The following is an 11355-nucleotide window of genomic DNA, read 5'->3' as shown; positions in this document are numbered from 1 at the left end:
TATTTATCAGGAAATAACAAAAAAAAAACTGTAGATAAGATTTCCATATTATTATACAATTAGTTGCAGGAACTGTTGTTCTATTGAGAATCAGATTTTAAAAATAAAGTACTTAAAATAAAGTAAAATCAAATTAACAAAAGTAATGTAAAGATTGCATAAAACATTATTCATTCAATAAACAGTAAATAATAATTTATTTGTTTACTCTAATATCACTCAATACATGGTTCACTGACATGCAAGTAATTCTGTTTTTATTGTTCTCTTTTGATTTATATTTTAAATAAAACTAGTTGGTTGTCCAGTACATATTTTAAGGTCATTTTCCAGGTAATTATAGATTGACAGAAAAGGAACTATTCCAGATTGAGAGTTTTATTGGTACGTAATCATTTAAGGTTCAATACACCTTGAACTTTGTGTACAGCATCTATGACATCGTCAACAGAAAATAATTTCCATTCATACAGGTACTGCATTCATTCATTAATGTACCATAGAATTCATCAGTGGACAAATAATGGCTTTTTTAGAACAAAACCTTAGTGTAATTTTAGCCATATAGTAGTTAACCTGTCCATTGATTAAAAGGATGAAAATTGCATTGATTAAACAACGTTTACTATAACTATAAAACAACCTTTTCAAAACTTCAAATCTACACGGATGGGCCCTATTATGGATTTTTGAGCCCTATTATGGCCTTTTTTTTTTTTTTTTACGAGTCATTTTTAAACGAATCACAAGCCATTCCATGATGATGTCATCATGAAACATTAGCATATTGCCCGCCCTCTTGTTGAGTTCACTGCCCTGGGAAAATGTCCGAAATTTTTAATTTTAGATGACAATTCAGATTCAGTTTGCAAAGGCCTTTAGTCTGAATGAAAATTCGTTGAAATGTTTTATTCATGTTAACCTGTTATTGAGAACTCCCAAAACCAAAATATGAACATATCATTACCCATATAGGGGCACTCTAATAATTTAGAGCTTTGTTCATTTATACAGTTTTTTTTACAAAATAAAACATGCAAACTAGTATCTTCATAATTCAAGAACACTGTATATTGCAGAAAAGCCATAACAGATTTTTTTTTCCTCACAATAAGAACCTAGAAAATGGACCTGATCAGGTCTTTAACACACACACACACACACACACACACACACGTTCTCCTCACACGTACATATACATCAACCTAATAAGATTACCTGTAGCACCAGAGAATCAGTATAAACAAGTGGATTATACCATGCATAAATTATACTATTTTACATCACCTGCACCTGTGGTTCATTAGAATAATTTAATGCAAATCGATATGGAAAAACAAATACAGTCATTATCGGCTAGAAGAAGCCAAAGTAACAGGAGGATACAAAGTCAAAAGCAACTATATTTGAATAAAGTAGAGGAGAACACGATAGCGATGCTGATAGTGAGTATTTCTTTGGCCTGCATTGAAAGAGCGCCATTCATTTACACAGATTTGCATCAGTAATAAGCTCAGCTCATCAAAACATCACCTCTTGAATGTGATTCTTGACGACAGGGCATAGATGGACAAAATAAAAAAAATATATATATATAAAGTGTGTATATAGTCATTATTAAGAGCTTTATCGTGGACATTGAATTAGAAGGTAAACAAGTCTATACAGTATCACACCTGGTATTTCAGCAATTTTTGAAAAGTCATCACGTGATCTCCGTTTAAAACGCCTGCCCTGCAAAGACAGGACATGCAAGAAAAATGACTTTCTGTTAAAAAAAAAAAAAAAAAAAAAAAAAAAGACCACTCCTGCTTTCACAGAGACACCTTTCTGTCAGGTTAGTGTAGGGATATAAAATAAAATAATAAAAAAAAATTAAAAGAATACTAGCTTCTGCAAAAACAAGCTAAAGCTCTACAAAGAGGTCATTCGTATGTTATTTCATTCAAAACAATGATCTAATACATTTGCAATAATACTGAAACAGAAAAAACAAAGAACAGGATTTAGGCAAAAAGATTGAAAAGTCGATCTTGTTTCTTATAGATGCTACAATTTGAGTCAAAAATAACTACAACGTTCTGACATGAATCTATTCTTGACCTCACCGATGCTGCAAAGAAGATGAATTGCATCCTTGTTTGTGGGCTGAAGAGAGTTCGTTTCGAAGCAGTCTCTCCTCTTTCGATGGCTTTAATTGGCTCAAAGGGGAGCAATCTGAGGGATCGATCCATCTGAGCGCTTTAGTGACACAAATGATAGCACCGCTTTAACTAGGACTTTGCGTTCCGGAACTTCCATAATAATCAACACAATGGCGTTTCGAAGAGGGGCGCTGCACAAAACTATTACAGATGCGTTTTGAGAAGCGTCAGTCATGTGTATTTACGACAAACCAGCCGTGTTAAACTATCAAACAGGTACTGAACTGAGCAGCTGCCTTTCAGTCATTACAAACACGAGTTTAATGCAAAGCGGCAATTATTTACCAAATGCATGGCTACAAAAGAGATATATCTTACAAAACGTAGAGTAAAAAGAGCAGAAATGAATTGTTCCTCCAGGACCTCTAACGGATCCTTATTGAGATTTCCTATTGATGAGTGGAAAAGTGTCCCGGTGAGTTTTTTCCCCCGAGCAACGGAGCGCTTCATCAATAAAACTCAAGTAGCGAATTCCCCAGACTTCCTGTCCTGCTACAGACATCACTAACAATAGATGGACTGATCCTCAGCGTACGCCGTCAGCAGATCTTGTGGGCGGCACAACCGTGTCATTATGAGATCAAGGCCGGGGAAGTTAATGTCTTTCTTTCGTAACAAGAATTTTTTTTATCCCGTTACACAGGATGCCTTCGAAAGTCTGGACTTGAAGTAAATTACCTTGACCTTACAAAAAATTACCTAAAAATCATAACCAACTCTGACCGGCAGGACACTAGTGGACTTTTCACTATTAAAACTGTTAACCAAGGGAGGGACAATATTAACCCTGGGTTAGTAAGATTCACACTGTAGTGGGTTAGAAATCAATCTTTGGTAATCGGTTTGTACATTCTAAGTTATTAAAGCCTCGGGATAACATTCTTACTTGCATATATACGAGGTTAAATAGATTGATTGGGCAAGTACCGTACTCAATATTATTATAATTTTTTTTTTTTTTTCTGAAAAATCCTCAGACATCACAACAAAAATTTTCAAAAGTAATATTACCTTTTAATAATTTTTTAAGATAATGGATTGGGATTTGAAAAGAGACACTGAGAAAATGTCAAAAATAATTAAACACTGAATTACTTTATAATAAATCAGTTTATAATAAAAATGTATGTGTGTTTAAATAGAGATTTTTTCCCCCAGACCTAAGATAGTCTGTTTAAAATAAATCTTTAAGAAATAAATATATATAATATATATATATATATATATATATATATATATATATATATATATATATATATATATATATATATATATATATATATATATATATATATATATAAAATATATTTCCAACATACATTTATAACAAAGGGCAAAAAGAGATTTATAATTTTCCCAGATTTCTTGTGTTTACTATATTTATTTTATAATTAATACCTCGCTAAACAAATCCCCGTAAAGCATTGTTTTGCACCGCTATTCTGAGTCGATCCTGGTCGAGCCAGACTTCATAACCCGGAGTTGAAAGTGCTAATGCTACATGCCAACACCTTTTCAAAACCCAAAGTGTGAAACGCTGCTTAACCCAGGATTAAAAGTGGCCTTAACTCAGGCTTCAAGAACACATTAGCTGTAGTGAAAAGCCTATGACAAACACACGTATAAACACACACGCATTCACTCACCCCTCAGACTCTCTGCAGTTCTCCTGATGTTACAGAACATTTTCTTGGCTTACTGAATGTCCAAGTTCATAAATAGGTGTTAGCCCAGGACACCGAGGGATGTATTAAGTCCCCTTGACGTTTTTGGTGTGAGGTCTTGATGCCAGACTGGCATAGTAGGCACATTGTGAGGGATCACACTGCCCCGGCGGTCCAGGAGGTCCGGGCTGCCCGTGAGGACCAGGATTACCAGGCTCTCCCTGAGAGCCCGCGGATCCAGGAAGACCGTCTTTTCCATATCCAGGCATACCTGCAGGACCTGTGGTGCAAATACTGTTTCAGCTGCTGTTCATCATTACAACAATTAAAGTTTACCCCAACACAGTAAAGAGTACAGTGGTCTTATAAATAGGACGTCATTTTATATCTACCATTTTATATCTATAATTATTTTACTTGAATTGTTAAAATGAAAATGGATAATAATACCACAACATATAAATATTTTATCACTTTAAATACAACATATTACATTATAAATATATTATTAACAGTAAGGCGAGATATATAAAATGTCACTCTCAGCTAAAAAATCCTAATTACTGTAATGCAAAAAAAAAATCTGTAAAGACATTATTATTCTCATTTTAAAAAATCTATGTAAAATTGATATCAGTGCATTCTTTTTAATGCATTCTTTTGTAATTTTAGTTTGGACCTTTTTTATGAGAATCATCCAAATACATACTGAGTACTGAGAACCAAATGGTCTTACCCATGGGACCAATAGCACCAGGTTCTCCTCTCTGTCCAACACCATCCTCTCCCTTTTCGCCTCTTGTACCTCGTTCACCTGAAAAACAAAGATAAAGAGTGTGTGGGGTGACGTTTAAAAAGTTAAACATCAAACACCAGGTAAACAATCAGAAATTAGTTCTACGCTACCTTTAGGACCAACTGGACCTCTAGGTCCATCTGCTCCATTTTGTCCAGGCATTCCAGGCTCTCCAGGTGGACCCTGTCGGCCAGGAGGTCCATCTTTACCTGTTGGACCAGGTGGACCGGGGCGGCCAACTGAGCTCTTGATATGCGCAGGCTGCATTTGAGCCATGAGGTAAGCCAACTTAGCTGTGAAAACCAGCAGGAAGTTTAGGAAATGCGAATTAGAAAAGTCAGTCAAAATCTTTTGCCGAATAAGTCTCACCATCCAGCTGTTTGGAGAGTTCCTCTTGAATGAGGCGCCGCATTTGTTCAAGTGATGGTGCCTCACCCTTAATAACGATGCAATGACGTCATGCTCTTTATAATATCATTAGCGTCACACATTTTACAATAAAAATACTAAAGCAGACTCACTCTGAGACCTGGGAGACCCGGCTGTCCTGGAGAACCAGGGGGGCCAGAGGGACCCACTTCCCCTGGGGGTCCTGACATGCCCATCATACCTGTGTGACCCTTCCTGCCGGGAGGCCCAGGGTTACCCGGAATGCCTGGATCACCAACAGGTCCTTTGTCACCTTTTATTCCATTATCACCCTACAAAAATAAGCAACACAGTAAGTTTTAATTTGATAAGAGAGGCACATGTGTTGATGGATGGATGGATGGATGGATGGATGGATGGATGGATGGATGGATGGATGGATGGATGGATGGATGGATGGATGGATGGATGGATGGATGGATGGACGGACGGATACCTTTTCTCCCTTCTGTCCTCTGTCTCCTGATTTTCCTGACATGCCCTAAAATAAAAATTAAAAATGCATGGTTAGCTGGAAAAAATATGAAATAGCATTGATATGATGTTAATGAATCATCACTCACTTGTTTGCCCTCTGGACCAATTGGACCAGATGGGCCCTGAGGGAAAAACACAAGTGTAAATATAGACAGGCAGTTAGCAAAAACCCTACATATCCACTTGGGAATAAGCGCTTTCAGCTTCTATAGATTTATGAGGCTTGTTTATACAAGTTTAAAAGCTTAACTTTGCTAATTAAACAGAGATTCCCGTAAGTCCCAAAGCAACATCTATACTCACAGATGGCCCCTTTGAACCGGGGAATCCGGGTAATCCTGGACTCCCTGTTTCTCCTTTGTGTCCCGGCTGACCCTGAAACGTGATAAAACAAAGTGATCATTTACATTAATGAACTTTATTACCCAGCTGGAAGAATTATTTTTTATTACTATTATTAATAGGTTTACATTTCTGGCCAATATATAGACATAACTCTTTGAATGAAAAATATATGGACTTTTTTAAAAAACCTGCATTAACTTGAATTAAAATACACTACATTCAAACACAAATGCAGTCAAATATTACAATGTATGAATAATTACCCTTTCTATTGTAATATATTTTAACATGTAATTGTTGGAGCCATTTACTCCAGTTTTCAATAAAACGTTAAAATATCCTGAAGAAAAAAATTATTCTTAAATAGTTGAGCTGATTAATATATCAGGATTCTTTGATAAATTATTTAAAATTTATTCAAGTGCACGTCTTTACTGCCACTTCTGATAAATATCAAAAATAGCATAAATATCTAAAATAAAAAAATATTTAAGTCAAGACAATTCATACATTGTAATTCATGCATTGTAATATTTGTATACATTGTTATTTTTTATGAAGTAGAAAATATTTTTTTTAATTTTTTATAGACATGTTGACATAATTACATAATGTTTACATATGTGTGCTTAAACAGACAAACTTACAGGATTTCCCTGAGATCCGGGCTTGCCTGCTTGTCCAGGTTCTCCAGGCTGACCCTAAAAAAACAAAAACACAGTCACCCAACAGAATAATTACATGATTTCTGTTTTGTTTTGCGATTTAAGTGGTTCATCAAAAGCCTCCTCACAGGTTCTCCCCGTGGTCCTCTCATGCCCTCTGGCCCCGGTGGTCCTTTGTTACCCTGAACAAAACAAGCACATCAATTAAAACCCAACACCATCTGCTCACAGCGGTCAGATTTACAGTGACCTCTGCGCAACACAGACTGTATTTACTCACCTCTTTCCCAGGTGGACCCTCGCGTCCAGCAACCCCCTGTTTGCCATCTTCACCCTAATATGACATGACAGCATTTATTAAACAGATGATGTTTCTGCATGATATAGGAATCGTGTATTAGTTTTGTAGTTTCCCATCTTTGAATGCTGGAAATTAATTTTAATCGCCATTGACTGACCTTTGACCCTGGTGGTCCTGGTTCCCCTCTGTGACCTTTGAAACCCTGAAAAAGTCAGAAACAAAGATGCAACATTTCAGTCTACAGGCACAGGTAATAAGGTAAGTTAGGCAACACTTATTCCTGTAAGTTTTACCCTCAGTAAACTCCTAATTTGCTGCTTTTTGATAATAAGTAAAATAGTTGTTTATAATGTTTTGCGTATTTGGTAGGCTTACGGGATTTCATATAAAATATGTCAAATAAAAGGTATAATATATATAATATAATACAGCCCTGACAGTCTAGTTTTATACAGAACTCACTGGCATTCCTCTGAGCCCATCTCTTCCTGATGGCCCTGGCTCTCCCTGTTTACCCTGAAAAAAGAAAAAGTAAATGATCATGTTTTTTACTGTTTCTGTATAAACAGAACCAGGTATTGTTAGGATGTTGGCACGTAGAACATCAGACTCATACCGGCTCTCCTGTTTCTCCTGGTCTTCCATCCTTTCCAGGTTTACCCATCAGGCCCTAAAATGCGGAATATGAAATATCAGGCGGTATGTAGGTCACAAAATAGCATAGTTATTAAGTTATTAACCTTATTCTTCAATTTCACTGACCCAAAAGTTAGGTGTCAGTAATATTTTTTTGGCAAGAAATTGAATACATTAATTTAGCAAGGATGCACTAAACTGATCAAAAGTGAAAGAAAATTATTTTATGCTGCATCAAACAATTCTGAATTAAAATAAGGGATTCCACAAATTTATTAAGCAACAACTTAAAAGTAGCAATACAAAATGTTTCTTAAGCACTAAATCAGCATATTAGAGTTATTTCTGAAGGATCGTGTGACTCTAAAGACTAGAGCTTTGCATCACATTAATAAATGACATGAATTGTAAAATATATCTCAATATTTGTATTTTTAAACAAGTAAATGCATCCTTTGTGAGCATAAGAGACTTCTTACAAAAACATTTTTAAATCTTACCAACCATAAAGTTTTGAACCGTAGTGTATGTAACAAAATAAAAAAAATTACGCACCATTAGACCTGGAAGACCAGGTGGTCCCTGAATACCCTGAAGTCCTTCTTTACCCTGGTAAAACACATTCAGCTATCAATAACATGGCCAGTATCCAGTCTTGCAATCCATCCAAATAATACACATTCAAATGACAGTACAAAAAATCTTTAGCCTTGCCTTTTCTCCAGGAGCTCCAGGTGGTCCGATAGGTCCAGGGTTTCCATCATTACCCTATTAATACAGCAAAATGTAAGATTTAACAGTATAGCTATACAGTCTGAATGAGTCGCCTTTTAAAATACTCACAGGTTGACCCATAGCTCCTGCGGCCCCTGGATAACCAAGAGGTCCTGGGGGGCCCTGGGAAAATACAAGTCAATAAGAGAAAAATGTGGCATAATAATAAATAATCAGGGTGTGTCGAATTGAATATGTATTATAAGTATATTCAGCCTCTTTATGATGAAAATGTTATGCTGACAATACCTTTTCACCTTTATCTCCAGGTGCTCCTGAAGGACCTCTGTCTCCTTTGATCCCCTGCAATGGAACCAAATATAAATTGTTATTATACAATAATTTCTGAAGCGGAGGTCACGTAGCGATGCAATGATGTCGGATGACATGCGTTTGACACATAAATGGCTAGTGAACCTATTAATGTTATCAATGAGAGAAGGTTCTTTGAATGTGAACTGGTTTGTATAGGTACTTGAAGAACAGGGATTCGTAACACAGTGTGTGATTGTGGCATCAACATTCTAACCTTGGCTCCATCAGCACCAGGTGGTCCTGCAGGCCCTGTCGGTCCAGGAGGACCCTGCCAAAGCAACCAGTTAATTGTATGCCCATCAATTAATTTCTAATTCAATTAAGTTTAAAGACGAAAGCTATAATTTGATTTCTAAATAATACTCTCTCACCGCATATCCATCCTGTCCATTTTTCCCAGGTGGTCCAGTATGACCCTTTTCACCTGAAGGTCCTGGCATACCTGGTGGTCCAGATGGTCCAGGGGGGCAATCTGAACAAATGTCCTGAGAAAATGAGGGAGACAAAGTTGGAACATTAGAATGAACGGGTTGAGGTTTTTATTGTTGGATGGGTTGTGTTGATGAGGAATGAATAGAAAATGGGATGGAGGGAAGGATGACGGTGTGATTGAATGGATGGAGGGTTGGTAGTTTGTATGCATGAAGGAATGGAACAAATTGATGGTTAAATGGATATTGTGTTGGTTGAATGTATGATGGATGGATGGATGGCAGGAGGAATGGATGGATAATTCAATGCATGGTTGGATTTTTTGATGCATGAAGGGTTAGTTGGTTGGATAAAGGTTTGAATTGATGAATGGATGGATGGATGGCTGTTACCTTGAGGTTCAGATCAGACATTTCTGCAGCTTTTCCCTGAAAAAGTTGGAAAACAAAAATCCATTAAAAAACATCCATTTATGATCCATCAGCAGCAGGTGAATATTAATAATGTGAGCTGATTTGATATTTAAATGGCAAACAAATATCACTCACTGGCTCTCCAGGGGAGCCCTTCTCTCCAGGTCTTCCTGGTAAACCCTGCAAGTAGATACACACACACACACACACACACACATTCATGAGCCATGACTGCTGCTGATTTTCACCACAGGAAAATACATTCAGATCTTGTTAGTCACAAACTGACACTGAATCCCCGAGACGACTTAACTGTGATGCACAGCAAAGGAGTGAAAACGATTTAGTTCTGCATCGTGACTGGAGATTGATATGTAATGCTCCCCATTGTCATTGTACAGGTGAAATAAAATTAGTGTTTTTTTGCATGTTGCTAGACTGTTCCGTAGTTATTATACCATATCATACACTGTATTCCTATTAATAAGCAATAGGAATAGTAATGCTTGCAATAATGAAAGGGCAAAATTTTTTATCATGATATATTTTTTAATTCCGGTCGTTACGATACAATTCTGAGAGCGATATGAACACTTTATCTGAAACAGAAATCTTTTTTAACATGCCTTCATCACCACATTTGATCAATTTTAGGCACCCTTGCTAAAGTATTAAATTCTATAATGTATAATTGTATAAGCAGGAGGCGCTGTGTTAAAAGCGTTTTCTCCAGTAATGGCTGTAATCAAATCAGCTTTGCTCATAAACGCTACTTTATCAGATAAAAATGAAAATGTCTTTGAAATTTTTCTGAAGACAGTTGGTTCCCTTCAGATTCATAATCACTGTTACTGAAAAAAATTATATGGCGATACATAACTCATACATATATTGAATTACTGTCCAGCCCTAAATAGTAAGCATCAAAAGCAGATATTAAAATCTGTAAAATGAACCAGTTATGGTGACAAAATCTTTTTACCGAAAAAAATATTGGGATAATATCAAATCTCCCTGAATTATAAGTACAACCTGACTAGCATTAGCATAAAGCTACGTACAGGTTGTGTCTATAGTTGTGTGTTGTAGAGTTTTGCAACCACGTTTAAAAATACAGAAGCAAAAGAAAACAACGTGATGTATCCATGCCTATGATTCTTTTATTCCTTCAGCACTGGTGTAGCATATAAATCTTACATTGTGTCCAGCAGGTCCCTGTTGTCCGCTCACTCCTGGAGGTCCTCTCAAACCCTGAATATCAAACATGACATGTCACTTAAGGGTGTTCTGTGAGCGTCTGTCTCATTTAAAAGTGATATAAACACGAACAGATTGCTTACCGCTGGTCCTGGTGGCCCCGCAGGCCCGGAAGGCCCCTGAGAAAGACACAGAATATCAATCAGATGCGAGATAAAGAAATGTGCATCTGTGTTTGTCTTGAAAAAAAAGCAAATAAGACATTAAATAATGTATGAAATACCATAAATGAAAAAGTCGCATGTTTTTATGCATGTGCTTGTAAAGATGCATGTTTGTCTGTGCATTTTTCCATCTGTTTGCTTTAGTTTGACCAGTTGCGCTGGTTTCAATACCTTTTCCATATTCACAGCAAATTAAAAAGGTCAAATTTCGGCCATATGGTAATTTCTGAATTCACTTAAGTTACGAACACTAACATGTAAAAATGACTGCATGCTGATTGGATATTGCAATGACAGAAAATAAACAGAGATATGACTGAGAAAAGGTCGTGTGTTTCCATACCTGGGGTCCAGTGGTTCCCTCTCCTGGTGGTCCTCTGTTTCCTGGCATCCCCTGCATTCCCTGTGGTCCAGGTAAACCCTAAAACACAAAATAAAAAGTGATAAACATGGAAGCATAGACAGCATTTTAATATAAAGGCT

At 36.6% G+C, this 11355-nt stretch overlaps 1 protein-coding gene across 1 annotated transcript in view; it reads right to left on the bottom strand.

The window, feature by feature from the left end:
• Positions 1-3539: 3539 nt before the first annotated feature.
• col22a1 (collagen, type XXII, alpha 1) overlaps positions 3540-11355 on the bottom strand; it is a 44961-nt gene continuing 37145 nt past the window's right edge. The window contains exons 41-65 of the mRNA XM_043217225.1: positions 11216-11293; positions 10792-10827; positions 10649-10702; positions 9587-9631; positions 9431-9466; positions 8978-9091; positions 8821-8874; positions 8541-8594; positions 8361-8414; positions 8232-8285; positions 8073-8126; positions 7498-7551; positions 7344-7397; positions 7039-7083; positions 6861-6914; positions 6709-6762; positions 6563-6616; positions 5874-5945; positions 5657-5692; positions 5530-5574; positions 5186-5365; positions 5034-5100; positions 4775-4957; positions 4605-4682; positions 3540-4148 (exon numbers count right to left, since the gene is read on the bottom strand). Coding sequence (XP_043073160.1) covers positions 3955-4148; positions 4605-4682; positions 4775-4957; positions 5034-5100; positions 5186-5365; positions 5530-5574; positions 5657-5692; positions 5874-5945; positions 6563-6616; positions 6709-6762; positions 6861-6914; positions 7039-7083; positions 7344-7397; positions 7498-7551; positions 8073-8126; positions 8232-8285; positions 8361-8414; positions 8541-8594; positions 8821-8874; positions 8978-9091; positions 9431-9466; positions 9587-9631; positions 10649-10702; positions 10792-10827; positions 11216-11293 — 1803 coding nt within the window. The 3' untranslated portion in view covers positions 3540-3954. The remainder of the gene's footprint in view (positions 4149-4604; positions 4683-4774; positions 4958-5033; positions 5101-5185; positions 5366-5529; positions 5575-5656; positions 5693-5873; positions 5946-6562; positions 6617-6708; positions 6763-6860; positions 6915-7038; positions 7084-7343; positions 7398-7497; positions 7552-8072; positions 8127-8231; positions 8286-8360; positions 8415-8540; positions 8595-8820; positions 8875-8977; positions 9092-9430; positions 9467-9586; positions 9632-10648; positions 10703-10791; positions 10828-11215; positions 11294-11355) is intronic.

The sequence above is a fragment of the Puntigrus tetrazona genome, chromosome 19 (assembly GCF_018831695.1).
Source record: "Puntigrus tetrazona isolate hp1 chromosome 19, ASM1883169v1, whole genome shotgun sequence".
NCBI classification, from domain to species: Eukaryota; Metazoa; Chordata; class Actinopteri; order Cypriniformes; family Cyprinidae; genus Puntigrus; species Puntigrus tetrazona.
Note: the sequence above shows the minus strand (reverse complement) of the source record. Positions and strands in the feature narration are given on the sequence as shown.